Here is a 19,443-nt window from a genome sequence, read left to right as displayed (position 1 = left end):
TCTAGTGCTGCAACTTAGTAACTGTCCACACCTGCAAGGCACATCCAGCGCTGTACACCTGGTCTGCTTGAGGTGTAACGAGTGCAGCGCTGGTGATGCAGCGCTGCTCGTCAAGTGTGGCCACACACCAGCACTGTTATTGGCCTCCAGGGTATTAGGAGATATCCCAGAATGCTTTTAACTAAATTACTCTTTGTTTTGTTATGCAGCCTCTCTTTGTTTTGTTGTGAACTCGGGACTCCGGGGCTCTGGGAGCTGCTTATCTAAAAAAACAAACACAGCTCCTGTTTGCTGTGATCAATCTGTAACTGACTGTGAACAATCAAATGAGATATCCCCCTGCCTGCCTCATTCACAGGGGTTGAGTGTTTGCTTGACGAGAGAAACAGCGGGGGGGGGGGGGGGACGGGGGACGACAGGACAGAGAAAGGGAGTTCGTTGGAGCAGCTGCTTATCTGGTCTGCAGGCTGTTTGCAGTTAAGAATAAGGGGTTGGGAAAATTTTCTGATTTTGCAAGGCAGGGAGCTGATACACAGTGTCGGCTCCAAAAATCCACTCTCTCTCTCTCCCCCGCTCCCTGTCACACTACACCCCACCCCCCTCTTTTGAAAAGCACGTTGCTGCCACTTGAACGCTGGGATAGCTGCCCATAATGCATCACTCCCAACAGCGCTGCAAATGCTGCCACACTGCAGCGCTGGTAGCTGTGAGTGTGGCCACACACCAGCACTTTCCCTACACAGCTGTACAACCAGCGCTGTAGCTCCCAGTGCTGCAACTCTCAAGTGTAGCCAAGAATCCTTGGGAAGACAGTAGGTGTTTTTTAAGGGTTGTTGATGCATTCATCGTAGTACTGCGATTCTAGTAGAAAGAGCTGAAATCCCAATAGTACAATGTCAATAGGCACAGAGAAACCAGCTGCTACTTACCCTAGTTTCTGCAGTTTGCAGTTTGGATGCTTCACTCCTTCACACAGCAGCTGCACTCCAGCATCTCCCAGTTCATTATACCCCAGTTCCAGCTCTGTCAAGTACTGGTTAGTGCTGAGAGCGGAGGAGAGATCCCCACAACAATCAGCTGTGAGATCACAACCCCACAACCTGCAGGAGACAGAAACACACAGAGAAGGAAATGAGTTATCATTTCCCTCCAGTTTGTGGCAATTCTTTCACTCATGTCAGTGTCCGTCTGGAAAGGGAGGATTCATTCAGAAGAGACCAGTCACAGGGCTCTAGCAGGAGGCTGTAGGACTGGTGGCACCAACAACCCCTGTGTGGATTCCTGTCCACATGCCTCTGGCTCTGTCAGTCACCCTGTGTTCCACAAGGGAATGTTCAGATGAGCTGAAGGGAGGGCAGCTGACTGCAGGGATGTTTGTAATGGGCTGGAGAATCCTAACAGGCACTGAGTAATAGTTCAAACCCCTTCCCAGTGCTTGTACTCAAGCTCCTTTCTGCTTATGCTAATTCAATCTAAAGCTGCTGTGTGAGCTCCTCTGCCTCCCCCAGATCATTCCCCAGTGCCTAAAACTACACCTATATCATCACTGCAGTTACCCCAGCTCTGAATGTCTAGTTCTGGGAACCCAGGTTAGCCAAGCATGGGCGTTGAGTGTCCACACTGCTAAGCCACACTCAAGTCATGTTTGGGCACCCCTGCCCTAGTCAGATAATCTAGTCAAGGCTTACAGCACTTCCAAACCTGGGTCAAAGGCTTTTGTCTGTGGACAGTAGAGGAGTTAGGGCTAAAACCTTGGTAACAGCCCAGGTTAACCCTGCAGTGACCACGTACCCTATAAGCCAGGGCATGTGGGAGCCAAACCTCTTCCAAACTGGAAGACAGATGACATTTTTTCCTCACAGCCAAACTCTAAGCTACGTATACTACTGATATCAGAACAGACCCCGCTCCTAGCCCACCTGTTTAGCACAACTGGGTTCCCTGTTTCCCAAGAGACTTTCTGGGTCTGTAATAAATGACTTTCTTCCCTTGCCTGTATCGGAACCACTTACAAAGGCTAGAGGTGGGGTTCACAATACTTATAAAACGAAGGAATTCACAGTGAATCTGACTTGTGCTCCTTGTAAGGTTCCAGGCCTGGGACACATGATCTCACTGCATGCTGGTATGCAGGCTTCACAATCAAAAACTCCCTCTAAAGGGAGCGTGTTTCTTGGCCTATTGAATTGCTATGGGAAGTCTGTAGTTAACCTCCATGGCTGAACCCTTGAAGTTGCTACATATAAAAGAAACCTATTATTGACCACAGAATATATTACTGGGTCATTCTGGGACATTCAAGATGACATGAAGGAAATTCCTTAGTTTTCTATGTACCACTGCTAGGAGTCTGGGTAATAAATAGGAGGAACTGGAAATGCTCACACGAGAAATTCTGTCGTAGTTGGTATTACCAGAACCTATGGGAGGATTCACATGATTAGAATGTTTAAATTAACGACTACAACCTATTTAGTAAAGAAAGGAGAGGATAAAAGACTGATTAATGGCAATTAATATAAATCAGAAATTAAGACGTGCAGGCAATTGATAAGTGAAGCTAAAAGTCTCAACAGCAAAAGCATCTACAGACAATATGGTTAAGAATAATTAAAAGGAATTTTTTTTAATATATCTTGAACAAAAGTAATCCTAACAATAGTGTAGGTCCATTTCTAGATGGAGATAGTAAAATTGTCAACAATGATGCAGAAAAGGCAGAAATATTAAATATCTACTTTTGTTTTGTAGCTGACAGAAATTAGAGTCATAGGACTGGAAGGGACCTCAAGAGGTCATCTAGTCCAGTCCCCTCTGCTCATGGTAGGGCTAAGACCATACCTGACTGGTATTTGTCTAACTCGGGGGTGGCTTTTCAGAAGTTAATATGCGGCTCCTTGTATAGGCACTGACTCCAGGGCTGGAACTACAGGTACCAACTTTCCAATGTGCTCACTGCTCAACCCCTGGCTCTGCTGACGAGGGGCTGCTGACATTTCACTGTGGCTCTTTGACAATGTACATTAGTCAATTCTGGCTCCTTCTCAGGCTCAGGTTGGCCACCCCTGGTCTAACCTGCTCTTAAAAGTCTCCAATTCCACAACCTCCCTAGTCAATTTATTCCAGTGCTTAACTACGCTGACAGTTAGAAAAAAATTTCTAATGTCCAACCTAACCTGCCCTTGCTGGAATTGCTACAATTTAAGTCCATTGCTTCTTGTTGTATCCTCAGAGGTTAAGCAGAACAATTTTTCTCCCTTCTACTTGCAACAACCTTTTATGTACTTGAAAACTGTTATCATGTCCCCTCTCAGTCTTCTCTTCTCCAGACTAAACAAACCCATTTTTTTCCAGGAAGCTGGAGGATTTATTCATAACACATAATGGTGATAAAATATTTTCTGTTCCAACACTATCTAAAGAGGATTAAATAGCATCTCAGAGTTAAATAATTGTAAATCAGAAGGTCTTTACTGCAGCAATTTTTTTTTCAATAATAATTGGCTGAGGAGCTTTCTGGACTGTTGATGTTAAATAAATCTTGGGAAACTGAGGAAGTTCCAGAGGACTGAAAGAAAGTCAATGCTGTGCTGATATTTTAAAATGACAAATGGAACGAACTGAGAATTACAGTCCATTTGGCCTCCCATCAACCCAGAAAAAAAATAATGGAACAGCAGAGATGGATCTAGTAATAAAGAGGTAAAGGATCGAATATCAATAATGGCAGTCAATGTAATTCGTGGGAAACGGGTTTGTTTGACAAGACCTGACACCGGTCTTGGAGATTATGAGTCTGGTTGATAAAGGTAACTACTGAGATGGTGTACTTAGGCTTCTGCAAGAAACTTGATTTATTAGCACACCACATTTTGATTAAAAATAGCAATGTACAAAAATCAATACAACACATGAAATAGACAGAAAATTGATAGACTGATAGCTCTCATCCCATCCATGTACTGTAGGTGTTCCCTTTTTTCTTGCTGGTTAGAGATGGACAAAATTTGACAGCCAGCCAGAGATTAGAACCCCCACGTCTGTGGAGCTCCCAGAATTCTCTGCCTCCACTCCCGGGTAATCAGCACACCAGGGGTCTCCTCTTTGTGGCAGAGTCTCAAGATCTTTTTAAATTGGATTCCATTGGAGGCTCATACAAATGACTCTAAACTGAAGTACGCTATATTAAATTATAAAAATAGCAATGAGCAGGCTCCCTTTTAGCCAGAGGGTTTTCCACGCCAGTCTTGCATCTGGTCTGGCCACAGCTCTCTTCCACAAGAGGGATCATTTTGGGGGCAGTCCATCTTTCCTCCTTTAACTCTCTGGTCATGGCTGAGAGAGGAAAGAAGAGGAGCCATGAATGCTCTGATGGTGCAGCTCTCTCAGAGCCAGGACCTCAAGGGCTCGAGTGCCCCAGCTGTGGGTAAGAGCCTGCAGCCAAACTAGAGAGTGGTATAGGAGAAGCCAGGTCTCCCTGTTGTCCTTTACACATGGGGCACAGCCCCCTCAGGAGGTAGGGCTACAATGAAACAGTGGCTCATTGTGGAGTCCCTGTCCTTGTCAGGCCATCTGGCACCGGAGCTGCGAGTGAGCAAAGCAGCTTTCGAGGCTCCCAGTACTGCAGCAAACAGAGCTGGCTGAAACGTCTCCATTGAAACTTTTTTTTAATGGAAAATGGCTTTGTTCAACTACACAGAAATGTCCCTTTTTTGTGAATGTTCATGTATGTGTGTGGGCGGGATTCACAACTAGCTGTTGCAGTCAGCTCCTTCCTGCCTCTGAGGAGCACAGGCAGGCCAGCACCTCCTGCCCTCCCAGCCTCACAAAGGACAGGCCAGAGGGTAAGTACCCAGGCAACCCTCAGCCCTCACATCATTCAAAGGGATCCTCATCCCTCTACAGTCCTGGGAGTTCCCCTAAGAGAGAAACCAAGGTACTAGCTTTGTCTCAGCTATTGCAAATTATCCCATCCTCTGAAATGTGAAGGCACAGGTGTCCAGCAGACACACATGCTCCCAAGGTCAGAGTGAAGGTTTGCATTATAGTGCGGTTGTGTTGTGTTACTACACGTGGCGGAGCATAGGACTTACGGAGGAGCAGAGTCGGTCAGTGGAAGTGGTGAATTTGTTGTGTGAGGGGTGACGATATTTAAATGGGATGTTTTCTTGTTTTTAAGGTTTCAGAGTAGCAGCTGTGTTAGTCTGTATCCGCAAAAAGAACAGGAGTACTTGTGGCACCTTAAAGACTAACAAATTTATTTTAGCATGAGCTTTCGTGAGCTACAGCTCACTTCTTCGGATGCATAGAATGGAACACACAGACAGGAGATATTTATACATACAGAGAACATGAAAAGGTGGAAGTATGCATAACAACAGGAAAAGTCTAATTGAGCTCATCTCAATTGATTAGATTCTTCCTATTGTTATGCATACTTCCACCTTTTCATGTTCTCTGTATGTATAAATATCTCCTGTCTGTGTGTTCCATTCTATGCATCCGAAGAAGTGAGCTGTAGCTCACGAAAGCTCATACTAAAATAAATTTGTTAGTCTTTAAGGTGCCACAAGTACTCCTGTTCTTTTTGTTTTTAAGGGTTTGTTTGTGGGACCATTCCTCTTGTGTAACATTTGTGGTTGGGTTTGGATTGGACCTTTTCTCTAAAAGAGACGCTCTAGTTCAAACAGGAATTAATTCAGGGAAGTTCTCTGGCCTGTGTTGTACAGGTCAGACTAGCTGTCACAAGGTCCCTTCTGGCCTTCTAATCTATATGCATGAGGACAGATGCATTGATTTAGCTCCAATACTTTTGGGTAAGACAGTGCCAGTATGGAGGGCAAAGCCTGAGTCCATTCAGCCATGGCTAGTTGGACACATTGAATTGCTTGTGGTTCGCTCATTCGAAAAACCAGTTGAAACTCAAACAATACAAGTCTAGTGCATGAGCAGAGCCGGCTCCAGGCACCAGCCCAGCAAGCAGCTGCTTGGGGCGGCACATCTGGGTCTTTGGCAGCAATTCGGCAGCGGGTCCCTCACTCCCTCTCAGAGCGAAGGACCAGCCGCCAAATTGTGGCCGAAGACTGAAGTAGCGACGGTAGAGCTGCAGATCACGGCTTTTTTTTTTCTTTTTGCTGCTTGGGGCAGCAAAAACCCTGGAGCCGGCCCTATGCACGAGGCCTATGAATCATCCACCAGACAACTTGTGGTTTTGAGGATCAGGGAGCTGTAGTGTCCAAAGGTTAATTTTACACTGAACATGAAAGACAAAGGGTTGGGCTGATGCACTTTCAGAAAGGTCAGTGTGCTATAGCAAGCCCATTGGGGGTGGAGCAGGAAGAGAGAATGAGAGGAAAGAGAGAGACAGGGAAATGGGGGTGTAGTGTGAAAGGGAAGAGAGAACTCGCACAGAGATCAGAGACCAGGATGGGGCATTGACAGATGGGCAGCTTTGCCCAGCCAGGGGCTCAGAGGCAGGGCTTCTGACAGTTGTAATGTAGGTATATTTATTGTTTGAAACCCAAAGATGTTTCCCCCAGTGAGCTGGGAATTTCATAGTTCCAGGCTCAGCCAATCAATGAAAATGGAGCTGAATTGGGGGCAGATGAGGTACCATCAATTTCCTGAGCTGTCAGCCCATGTGGCATCACTGCCTCCCATGCCACCATCTGTGAATGACTCACTCCCAACCCTCTTCTAGCCTATGAGGGATAAAAGGGGCAGGACTCTTTGCAGGGCCACACAGATGGGAGGCACCAGTGATCCGTAGGTTTTGATCCTCAGGAGGAGACAGGAGGCTGCAAGTGTCCTGAGCGGAGGCTCCCAGAGCAAGGGGGGGTGAAGGACAGTGAAAGGGGGAAAGGGAAGAAAAACCACTAACAGATGTCTTCTTTCCCTACAGAGAGGAGGGGTTTTGATAGCAGCTGGTGGATTCTCTGTTCTGCAGGCTGTGTAGTGGAGAGTGGCACCTTATCCTCAAGAAGAAAGATAAGGAAGAGGCACTGATGGTGAGAATAAAAGGAGAAATCAACTAGCCCTGAGCTGAGTCCCATCCATCTACACACAGACAGGCAGAGCTTTGAGGCTTCCCTGGATGGCTGAAAGGGAGAGATGAGGATAGAAGCAGCTCAGCCCTCCAGGCTTGGATCTGATGTTTTTGGGAGGGAATGGGGATCCCTGCATTAGGGGTCAGTGGTACTAACCCCAAACTCCAATGATGGGCCTTAGCTGGGAAGCTGATTTTGCCGTTCACTCTGCTTGTGCTTTTGCAGCTTTTCAAGAGATCTCAGCATCCAACATACAGGTCTTTGGAAAACCTGGGCAGAACAGTAACAATGGGAGCCGCTGGGTTCTGAGTAATTCTGAAAATCTGGCCCAAAGTCCCGGGAGTTCCCCAGGAGCATCCCACACCAGGTTTGAAGTTCAGTCATGAAAGAAGAACCACCGAGCAGACATGTACTGGAATAGAAAAGGGAGGAACCACAGCTTGCCCCAAAGGGTTTTGTGTTTTATAATGAGTCCAACATTGGCCTCTGTTCTAACCTGCCTGGTTTGTTACTGTGGCCACACGTCCCCACTCCCAGAGGGCTGCACTTCAAAGGGTATTTCTCCAAACTGGTGGTGCCTCTCAGCCGAGAGAAGCTTCCACTCCAACTCTGTGAATTTCAAAGCAAGAGCTACCATGGCTAGAGCTGAAGCTGACACCACACTGGACAGTTCAGCTCAGATCAGGAGGTTAAGAATCCTTAGGCTCCTGGAACCAAGATTGCCTTAATACATTTTAAATCAATATGTCAAGGTGTCAAAAGTCATTAACTTCCCTACAAGACACCATCAGCTCAGGATTAAACAAAGACTGTGAATGGCTTGCCAATTACAGAACCAGTTTCTCCTCCCTTGGTTTTCACACCTCAACTGCTAGAACAGGGCCTCATCCTCCCTGATTGATCTAACCTCGTTATCTCTAGCTTGCTTCTTGCTTGCTTATATATACCTGCCCCTGGAAATTTCCACTACTTGCATCCGAAGAAGTGGGTATTCACCCACGAAAGCTCATGCTGCAAAACGTCTGTTAGTCTATAAGGTGCCACAGGATTCTTTGCTGCTTTTACAGAACCAGACTAACACGGCTACCCCTCTGATACTTGACACCATGCAAGGCACTGCATTTAGCCGTATGGAGTGGAAATCCATCAACCTCATGAAGAAACTTGCACAAATACAGACGGACATCATCTTCCTTTCCAAATGTAAATGAATGGACATCATACCTAATGGACTAAAGGTAAATAATCCACTGCTATCTACATACTACACAGACCACAGTGAGAGATTATGCCATACTCTATCAAAGAAACTGAGGAACCACCTGATCAGCATCCTATACAGCAAACAGGAAAACATCAAAAAAGAGCTCTCCAACCTGGAGACTCATCAATAACCAAACTTCCATACAAACGGACTTCACTAAAATAAGACAGGAGATCTACATTACTCACTTCACCTCTCTACAAAGGAAAAAGGACTGTAAGCTGTCTAAACTCCTACCTGCCACATGGGGCCACAACCGTGGTACCCCTAACCCGCCCAGCAATATCGTCAATCTATCCAACCACACACTCAGCCCAGAAGAACAGTCTGTCCTATCTTTCTGCCCTGCCACCCCCACCAACTTGATACAGTTCTGCGGCGATCTGGAAGCCTACTTTCGCCGTCTCCAACTCAAAAAATACTTCCAGGACAACACTGAACAGCGCACTGATACACAGTTACCCTCCCACCAACAGCACAAGAAGAAGAACTCCACATGGACTCCTCCTGAGGGTCGAAATGACAGTCTGGACCTATACATTGAATGCTTCCGCCAACGTGCACAGGCAGAAATTGTGGAAAAACAACATTGCTTGCCTCACAACCTAAGTCATGCAGAACGCAATGCCATCCACAGCCTCAGAAACCATCCTGACATTATAATCAAAGAGGCTGATAAAGGAGGTGCTGTTGTCATCATGAACAGGTTTGACTACCAAAAGGAGGCCGCCAGACAACTCTCCAATACCAAATTTTACAGGCTACTTCCCTCAGATCCCAATGAGGAATACACTAAGAAACTGCACCATCTACTCAGGACACTCCCTACACTAACACCGGAACAAATCAACATACCCTTAGAGCCCCGACCAGGGTTATTCTATCTACTACCCAAGATCCACAAACCCGGAAATCCTGGACGCCCCATCATCTCGGGCATTGGAACTCTCACTGAAGGACTGTCTGGATATGTAGACTCTCTACTCAGACCCTATGTTACCAGCACTCCCAGCTATCTCCGTGACACCACTGATTTCCTGAGGAAGCTACAATGCATTGGTGACCTTCCAGAAAACACCATCCTAGCCACCATGGATGTAGAGGCTCTCTACACAAACATCCCACAAACAGATGGAATACAAGCTGTCAGAAACAGTATCCCTGATGATGCCACAGCACAACTGGTTGCTGAGCTCTGTACCTTTATCCTCACACACAACTATTTCAAATTTAATGACAATATATATCTCCAGATCAGTGGCACCGCTATGGGCACCCGCATGGCCCCACAATATGCCAATATTTTTATGGCCGACCTGGAACAACGCTTCCTCAGCTCCCGTCCACTCACGCCCCTTCTCTACCTACGCTACATTGATGACATCTTCATCATCTGGACCCATGGGAAGGAGACTCTGGAAAAATTCCACCACGATTTCAACAGCTTCCACCCCTCCATCAACCTCAGCCTGGACCAATCTACACGGGAGGTCCACTTCCTAGACACCACGGTGCAAATAAGTGATGGTCACATTAACACCACCCTATACCGAAAACCTACCGACCGCTATGCCTACCTTCATGCCTCCAGCTTTCATCCCAGACACACCACAAGATCCATTGTCTACAGCCAAGCACTGAGGTACAACCATATTTGCTCTAACCCCGCAGACAGAGACCAACACCTAGAAAATCTCCACCAAGCATTCTCAAGACTACAGTACCCACACGAGGAAATAAGGAAACAGATCAGCAGAGCCAGACGTGTACCCAGAAGCCTCCTACTGCAAGACAAACCCAAGAAAGAAACCAACAGGACTCCACTGGCCATCACATACATTCCCCAGCTAAAACCCCTCCAACACATCATCAGGGATCTACAACCCATCCTGGACAATGATACTTCACTTTCACAGGCCTTGGGTGGCAGGCCAGTCCTCGCCCACAGACAACCTGCCAACCTGATACCTACAAGACAGTTTGCTAGCTGAAGGGAAAGACTGCACTATTGTAAAACAAATGCATTTTAGTAAGAGTTGTTTAAAAAAATAATCTATTTATTCACTAATTATCAGGGGGCTGTGGAGCCAGCTTCTGGTGTGGGCCCAGCTTTACTTAAAAATTTCCAGTGCACGTTGGGAGCCAATGATGCAGGTGCTGGAGAGACACTAATCTCTCTGCATCTCCACATAGCTGCAGGGAGCGGACATCAGACATCAGCCACAGACGCTGCCAAGTGCTTTACACAAAGGACACCTGTAAACACAGAGAGGAGGCCAAATGTTACTTACCCCAGTTTCTGCAGTTTGCAGTTCGGGTGTTTCAGTCCCTCGCACAGCAGCTGCACTCCGGAATCTCTTAGATAGTCAATACCCAGCTCCAGCTCTGTCAGGCTGTCACTGATGCTGAGAACAGCCGCAAGATCCTCACAGCAAGCATCCGTGAGAAGGAAATTCTTCAACCTGTGGGAGATAGAAACGCAGAGACAAGCAATCACAGTGTGAATGGGCCTTGTCCCAGCTGTTATGACAGGTAGCCCCACCCACCCACTTCTCTCCCTGACCACTCAGCATTGAGAATGGGCCAGAAGCCCTGCATCACACCCTGACGCAAGCCCCACCTCTTGTCTAATGAGAAACCAGTGTTGGGTGGGACAACCTGCATAAGCCCTGCTCCTTGCACTTCACCCGGACTGGACCACCCTGGGAATGAGCCAGACATTTCAAGCCCCAACCCTCCGCTATTGACCAATGAGGAATAAGGGCTGGGGAAAGACTTCCACCCTAAGCATCGTCCTTAGTCCTTTCCACTGACCAACCAGAATTCAGGATGGCCCCTGTACTCCCTCCCCTCTGTCAGAGTTTTAGAGTAACTTCACCTTTGATCCCCTCTGTGGTTTGCTCAAGGAAAACTCCCTCAGGGTTCTAGCTGTCGCCTCTCTCTGGGCAGGGACCCATGTCCCATTCCCTTCTGACAAGGGGTTTAGGCTGTGGCAGCCGGCAGTTGCACTCTGATTATCCCCAGAAGGTCTGACTTAGTGCAGCCCCTGGACTTTGCTCTCTTTCCAAAGGCTAGAACCGTGGTTTACTAGTGACCAACCAGCTCTCTCCAAGCAGAGTGCAATTATTTAAGGACAAAAACATACAGAGAAAACAGAAAACAATAACAGGATTTAAATGCTCCCCCTCCCACATCACCTCTATGGAGACCCAGGCAGGTTCCAGTCCCAACAACCCTTCAGCCGGGTGGAGTCTCCCCTTGGACAAAAGGTCACGGCCACTTGTCAAATCAAAAAAGAGAACCCCTCTGTCAAGATCAACTCAGCCTTTTATCCCAAACCTCTTGCTTTCTCCCCGCTCCCCAAGTCTGAGTGGCCACAGAGCAAATGTCCCTGCATAATTATTAGGTCCTGCTGGAAAGCAGGCATGGGATGCCTACACAAGGCTGGGACACATAAGAGCCTGCTGTGTAACTGGACAGCCCTTGAGCCTCTGTGGAGGATGCAAATAACTCGAGCTGGTCTGTAGGCTTGGGACAGAGCATAAGAAGGCCCAGAGATGCCCGTTTGGGAAGATTTTCACAGGAAAAGCAAAAGGCACATCTAACAAAGAGGCTGCGCCCTGCTAAATGTTGAGTCCTTGCTCCAACGTATGGGCAGGGGGGCGAGATCTCTTCAGCAAAATAGCTGGTAAAAAATGTATGTTCACCCTAACCTTGTTCTTGGAAGCATTTGCACTGCTGGGCTTAAATTTACTAAAAAAGTTCAGCCTGAAGCAGACACCCGGTGTGGAAAATTTCTACCCAAGCAGTTAGAGTTCAGCCAATTTATAAGCAACTGAAGACAGACTTACAATAGGAAGTATTGGGCAAATTCAATAATAGGTGATACTACCAGCACATGTATTCAATTATAGGCAAAACACTTATTCCTTAAGTTCAGCGAGGAGGAGGAGGAGTCTGGAGGTAGAGCTCCAGTTTGGGCCCATCTTTCTTTATAACTTCAAGTTTACAAACATGGACAGTCCATCGGGATGTTGTGAACCACTGACACATCAGGTGCTGCAGGGTTACTCAGCTGTCAGCCTCACCATGTACTCACAGGGAGCTGACAGTGTCACACCATCAGCACAACCTGCTGAGTTCTTTACAGAAAAGGAACCTGTAAATACTTACCCCAGCTTCTGCAGTTTGCAGTTTGCATGCTTCAGTCCCTCGCACAGCAACTGCACTCCTGAATCTCTAAGGAGGTTCCCCCTCAGCTCCAACTCGGTCAGAGTCTGGTTGATACTGAGAACAGAGGAGAGATCCTCACAACAAGCAGCTGTGAGCTGGCAACCCATCAACCTGCAGGAGACACGTAAACAGAGGGAAATGAGCACCTCTGTCTGTCCTGTTCCCTCTGTGGGTTTTTATAGCAAGATTCCTTTATTCTGGGAATAAAATCACAGAGCTGCAGCAATGGTTGCTGAGGACCATATGAGGATTTCAATCCATGTGCAGCTGCAGCTCTCATTGATCCTGTATTCCACATATGAATGTTATTCTAAGGCAAAGTTCCCAAACTCCATCCCCTGAGCATAAGCACTGTAGCTTCTGCTAATGAAGAAACATTAAAGGAGGAGCCAGAGGAGATGTGGGAAGCCTGTTGTTCTCTCTCCTTGCCTCATTTCTACTTAGGATTCAGCCAAGGAGCCAGCTTCTATGGAGTACTTAGTTCTGAACATTCAGAATTCATGGATGGGCTCAGTTTTGCAGAGTGTCAGGTCCCCCCATCCCTGCCCCATTTTCCCTAGGTTTGACCATACACTAGAAAAGGCTGGAATTTCCATAGGGAGCCCAGTCTCACAGGCTGGGCCTACAATTAAATTGTGACAGTCTTTCACCGGTGCAGCCCCACTACTGTGACAGCAGCATCATGGGAGTGACTGTAGAGACGTCAGAATTTGGGAAGAGCTAAAAAATGGGATAAAATGAGCCCAGAGCTAGTGTTTGTGTTACATATGGGCTCATAATGCTAGGGAGAGACCGATAGGTGCCTCACGGCTTCCCTAAAGAAAGCTCAAAGGACCTCCCAGTGATGGTCAAGGCCAGATCCATGGCTGGTGTAAATCATTGAAGCTACTTAGAAGACAGTGGAGCTATACTGATTTGTACCAGCAGAAGATCTGGCCCTTAGCGTGGAAGTTCACTGGCCGTAAACTCCCTGACATGTAGTGTAAGGAGTCACAATTTATCAATGGATGAAAATATACATGGACTGGTGTGGGAAACAAAGACTGGGGAGGGAATTACAAAGGAAGCCAGTGGCTGCTGATGCTAATCCTTGTATTTTACAGTTGGGACGTTTCAGCCTCTACACAGTGGTGTCACTCCTGAATCCCCCTGGTTGAGACTGGAATTCCTTCTCTGGGTCTGGAGGGAAATATCACATGCAAAGTCCAGCTCAGACCGTGTGCAGCAGCCAAATTATCTGAGCGTATCACACCATGGCCCTCAAGCTGTACGAAACCCCCAGGAGTTTCAGGATATCATTCCAAGCCCTAGCAGTAGCCCTGATTTACAAGACTCATAATAGTTTAAAGTGAGGCTGCCGCAGAGACTGTTCATCCACCCGTGATCCACCACCCTGACTGCACCGCCCAGGGGTGCTACAGCTAACAAAGCCCAGGTCAGACTCCCAGGGGCACAGGCAGAGCATGCTCAGCAGCTCGCCCTGGGGAGATTAGACTAAGCCTGGGCCTGTCCATGTTCAGATCTAAATGCCAGACCAGCCTCTCTGATCCCTTACAGAGCCCTGTGTTCAGGTAGCTCCAATTGCTGCCCAGCACGCAGCCTTTCAGAACGTGGAGTGGCACACGCTCATACTCCAAGTTTAGAAAGCCAGCTAAGTTTCCTCTGCCCCATCAGGAACAGGCGGGGCAAACCCTAAAGGTCAGAAAACCAAGACATTTCCCCAAGGAAAAGCAAAGCACAAATACAACATTTACATTTCATAACCTGGCACAGTGGGCCTGTGCCCATCATCAATTTGATAGCTCAGTGGTTTGTGCATTAGCCTGCTAAACCCAGGGTTGTGAGTTCAATCCTTGAGGAGGCCAGTTAGGGATCTAGGGCAAAAATTGGTCCTGCTAGTGAAGGCAGGGGGCTGGACTCAATGATCTTTCAAGGTCCCTTCCAGTTCTAGGAGATTGGTATATCTCCAATTGTTACCTTCTTACGGAACATTTCACAAGTACTTGCCTGCTTCCAAAAGATGAAGCAACAGTGACCTCTAATGACTGACAAGAGGAACTACAATCCCTGCCTTCACTGGATTCCATCTGCAGTAAGGACAGGGTTGCCAAAGGAGTGACAGATGAGATACTTGGCAGTCCTGTGGTCTGTACATACTGGTCAGTGATGTCACCTTGCTGCTGGGGAAGTGCCTTTCCCAAGAGATACTGCTGCCTGGATCACTGTGTTTTTTAAAAGAATTGTGACTGATTAATCACAACAGTTTGAGTGCTCCCACTGGGATGTGTCGCAAACTTGCAACCCCACATGTAGCAGTGATCTGAAATCCAGCAGCCAATGCTCATGCAGCTGCCCCAGGCTGAGACGGATTGGTCCCCAACTCACCTGAAGATCTCATGAGAAAGGGCAAAGCCTTGCAGAGCACCAATACAAACTGCCCATCAGTAGGCTCCCCCCGCCATCCAAGAAAATCAAGCCCCCCCCCCTTTCTTGGTCACAGCAGCAGATCATCCTCCAGTGTCCAGGCTGGGCCTGGCAATTCCTTTAGGCAACATGTCAGAGGCCCCCCTAAACCTATTTGTCAGTGTCAGAAAATGGATGTGATGCTGCAACTCACCCTACCCCAGTTGGAGGTCACTGAGCAAAAGGATTCTGGGGTGTGGGGGGGAGTCATTCATCTGCTCCCACTGCCAATCCCACTTGTAGCAGCATGGAGGAGGTCACTCTCACTGGTTTCTCTGCAACTCCATTTGCTTCCAGAAAAATCTGGAAGTGCAGCCATCTCTGCCAAATTCCCTTTCCGAGTGAGAGACTGTAGGGGCTTCATTCAGTGAAAACTTTCAGTTCACTTCTGCCTCCAGGTGTTAAGGGTCTGACACAAAGGAGTGCTGGAGAGAAACTGGTTGCTATTTCCTGGCCCTGCCTAGTCCCACGACTTGGATGAATGTGATAATGGCCTGCCACATAACAGAAGTCACCACCCACTGCTACCTTAGTAACTAGAAACACGCAGCCCTGGAGTTCGCTGTCCCCGGCAGGTGTGGGGCCGCGGCTCCTCTTGAAGCCGGAGAGAAGCCGCAGCCCTGCACCTGCTGGGGACAGAGAGCACTGGCGCCCACAGCCTCGGAGTTCTCTGTCCCTAGCAGGCGCGGGGCCGCAGTTTCTCTCCCCTGCTGGGCACTAGGCAGGGGCACATCAATGTCCCGGTGGGTGCCATGGCACTGGGGACCACTGGTATTAGGCCTTAAAGGGGAGCCAACTTATGATCGTGTTATATGTGATTTCGTGTTATGGTGGGGCACGTTATTGCGAGGTTTGACAGTATTAGCAGGAGTATTGTAAGCAAGACACGAGAAGTAATTCTTCCACTCTGCTCTGCCTCACCTGGTGTATTGTGTCCAGTTCTAGGCGCCACATTTCAGGAAAGATGTGGACAAATTGGAGAAAGTCCAGAGAAGAGCAACAAAAATGATTAAAGGTCTAGAAAACATGGCCTATGAGGGAAGATTGAAAAAACTGGGTTTGTTTAGTCTGGAGAAGAGAAGACTGAGAGAGGACATGATAACAGTTTTCAAGTTCATAAAAGGTTCTTACAAGGAGGAGGAAGAAAAATTGTTCTTCTTAACCTTTGAGGATAGGACAAGAAGCAATGGACTTAAATTGCAGCAAGGGAGGTTTAGGTTGGACATTAGGAAAAAACTTCCTAACTGTCAGAGTGGTTAAGCACTGGACTAAATTGCCTAGGGAGTTGGTGGAATCTCCATCAATGGGGATTTTTAAGAGCAGGTTGCACAAACGCCTGTCAGGGATGGTCTAGATAATACTTGGTACTGCCATGAGTGCAGGGGACTGGACTAGAAGAACTCTCGAGGTCCCTTCCAGTTTTTTGATTCTGTGATGGCTCACATTTCAGGTTGTTCTACAACGGATGGTGTGAGTATATAGATGTGCAGATGTACACTCTGTAGTATCCTGAGCTGGGGTGTTTGTGACTGAGCTAAATGTATTAATAAACTATTTGTAAATACAGAGGAGTTCCTGTAGCGTGAGTGTTGCAGCTGTGCACATTGGAGTTTCCCATTATATAATGATTTGAATAAATACTGGGTCTGATCTTGGGACAAGAAACTGTCAACCCTCAAAGTGATAACGGGGGTTTATATTTATATTTCCTCTATAATCTATAGATCGGGCTACAGAGGGGACAGCACAGGAAGCCTCTCTCTCTCCTTGCCCAGTCGCAGGCCTCGCGCTCCCCTGAGCACACAGTCTGATCCCTTCTTTGCCCTTAGGGGCAAAATAAACAAACTAAGCAGCCAACGAAGAGCAGAAGGGGGCCATGATAAAATCCCACAGTGCACTGACCAACACAGGCAGCTGGGCAAACAGAAGAACAAATAGTGGCTCTTGAAGAGGGTTTAGCTACAAACATAGGCAGCAGGTTATATACACCTGCGGTGCCCAGGTCCAGGAATATTCAGGGCCGGGTGCCCTGCTCCAGCAATATTTGGAGCTGGGTCTCCCCCCTGGCCCTGCCTGGATCGGGCCCCGGCCCCTGCGGGCCTCCCCCATGCTGCGTCCCTGCCTGGAGCAGGTTCCAGCCCCCGCCTGCGTGTCCCCCCCCTGCGGCGCCACGTCCCTGCCTGACAAAAAGCAGCCGCACCTCTCCCCTGCCGGCTGGAGCTGTCAGAGATTGGCTCCCAGCAGAACTGCTGTCTGCTGCCCCAGGGTCCTAGTGCCTGCCCTCCACTAACGGCAAGGCAGGCTGCCCTTACCCTGAGCCTCTCCAATGCCCCAAACCCTCAGCCCCAGCCAGAGCCCTCATCCCCCCGCACCCTAATCCTCATTCCCAGCCAGAACCCTCATCCCCCCTCACCCTAATCCTCAGCCCCAGCCCTGAGCCCCCCCACAGCATGAACCCCTCATACTCAGCCCCAATCCTCATCCCTCTGTACCCTAATCCTCTGCCCCAGTCCTGAGCCTCCCCCTGCAGCATGAACCCCTCATCCCCAGCCAGAACCCTCATCCTCTCGCACCCTAATCCTCTGCCCCAGCCCTGAGCCCCCTCCTGCATCATGAATCCCTCATCCTCAGCCCCACAGCCCTCACCCCTGTACTCCCTCCTATCCCCAAACTCCCTCCCCAGAAGGTGCACCCCCTCCCCCTTCCCACACACCCCTTCCCAACCCCAAACTCCGTCCCAAAGCCTGCACCCTTCACCCCCTCCGGCACACCCACCCACTGCCCCAGCCCACAGCCTGCACCCAGCACCCAAACTCCATCCCAAAGCCTGTACCCTGCACCTCTCCTGCACCCTAATCCCCAGCCCAGGATCTGCACCCCAGACCTCCCCCGCCGAGCCCCCTCCCAGAGCCTTAGGCAGGTGGGGGCGGAGTTTGGGGGGGCGGAGTTGGGGGGCGGGTTCTGGGCACCACCAAAATTTCTACAAACTTGCCACCCATGGCTACAGACAAATCTCCTGGACCCCTTGGTATGAAAAGGATGTGTGTAACCCACATACCTCCTGGGTGTGGTGTTCTGTCCCATCCAGTGGCACTGGGACCACTTAGCAAGAGCAATAAAATGACTCTGCTCTACAGCCTTAGCTAAGAGTCAGGTGGTAGAGTCTCATACACTAAGCTCCAGAGATCCCCAGTTCAATCCTGCCTGTTGGCAACCAGTGTCTGTCAGTGTTACAAGTGGGGGGGTCATCTGGGATTCTAGCTGGGAAGTCTCTGAAGCTCAGGACATGCTTCCTCAGCTAGAGGAAGTATGTAACCCACACACCTTCTGGGCGTGGTGTTTTGTCCCATCCAGTGCACTGAGATCACTTAAAGAGAAAGCAATTAATGCATCTGCTTAACAGCCAATTGGCTTTTAGCTCATGTGGTAGAAGCTCATGCACTCCAGAGGTCCCCCGTTCGATCCTGCCTGCTGAGGACCAGGGTCTGTCAGCATTGCATGTGCAGGGAAAATTCTTCCTCTCTAAAACAGTACCCCTCCCACAGTTCCCCCTGAGGCAGATAGCAGATTGATTTAGGCTCCTCAGCCCTTTGGACCTCTTGTGTTTTTATTCATTTTAAATCAAAATAAATGTAGTATTGTTTAAAGATGACTAAACAGGTGTTTAAAAGACCCTGCTTCAATTTTTATTGAAAAAAATATATGCGAGTGGAAATCACTCAATCCTCAAATTCAGGGGGGTTTGAACTACTGCTCCAGATTGGACCCATCTTTATTAAATAAATTCTGTTCTCCAATCAGAATAGCCCATAGGGATATTGGGAGCCACTGAGACATCAGGTGCTGGAGGGACACACAGCTTTCAGCCTCTCCGTGTTCCTTCATGGACCTGACATTTTCCACCATCTCCACACCCTGCTGAGTTCTTTCCAGCAGGAAGATGTGTGAACACTCACCTCAGTTTCTGCAGTTTGCAGTCGGGATGTTTCAGTCCCTCGCACAGCAGCTTCATTCCTCCTGCCTCTCCCAGGTTGTTCAGCGCAAGATCCAACTCAGTCAGGGTTGGTTTGGCCCTGAGAACAGAGGAGAGATTTCCACAGGAACTGGCTGTCAGACCACAATTCATCAACCTGCGGGAAACATAATCAGAGAGGGAAATGAGCACTTCTTTCTGTCCAGTTCCCTCAGTGGGGTTCTAGAAAGAGACCTGCATTCTGGGAATAAAATCACCCTGCTGTAGTAGTGGACGCTGGGGACCACATGAGGATTTCAGTCCACATGCAGCTTTAGCTCTCAGTGGGCCTAAGAGTGGGAGAATTGTATGATTCCACCAAAGAGAGGTGGAGGCCCGAGACCTGAGGTGGGTGCACCCAGAGAGACCCAAAAGGAGACAGGGGTGTAGCTAGCCCTGTAACTGTGACACAGGATTGAGCATGT

General features: G+C 48.4%; 1 protein-coding gene across 1 annotated transcript in view; it reads right to left on the bottom strand.

The window, feature by feature from the left end:
- Positions 1-19,443, bottom strand: part of LOC123368722 (NACHT, LRR and PYD domains-containing protein 12-like) — a 40,879-nt gene that overhangs the window by 8,464 nt on the left and 12,972 nt on the right. The window contains exons 4-7 of the mRNA XM_045013777.1: positions 18,963-19,136; positions 12,484-12,654; positions 10,602-10,772; positions 930-1,100 (exon numbers count right to left, since the gene is read on the bottom strand). Coding sequence (XP_044869712.1) covers positions 930-1,100; positions 10,602-10,772; positions 12,484-12,654; positions 18,963-19,136 — 687 coding nt within the window. The remainder of the gene's footprint in view (positions 1-929; positions 1,101-10,601; positions 10,773-12,483; positions 12,655-18,962; positions 19,137-19,443) is intronic.

Source organism: Mauremys mutica, chromosome 4 (genome assembly GCF_020497125.1).
Source record: "Mauremys mutica isolate MM-2020 ecotype Southern chromosome 4, ASM2049712v1, whole genome shotgun sequence".
Lineage (NCBI taxonomy): Eukaryota > Metazoa > Chordata > Testudines > Geoemydidae > Mauremys > Mauremys mutica.
Note: the sequence above shows the minus strand (reverse complement) of the source record. Positions and strands in the feature narration are given on the sequence as shown.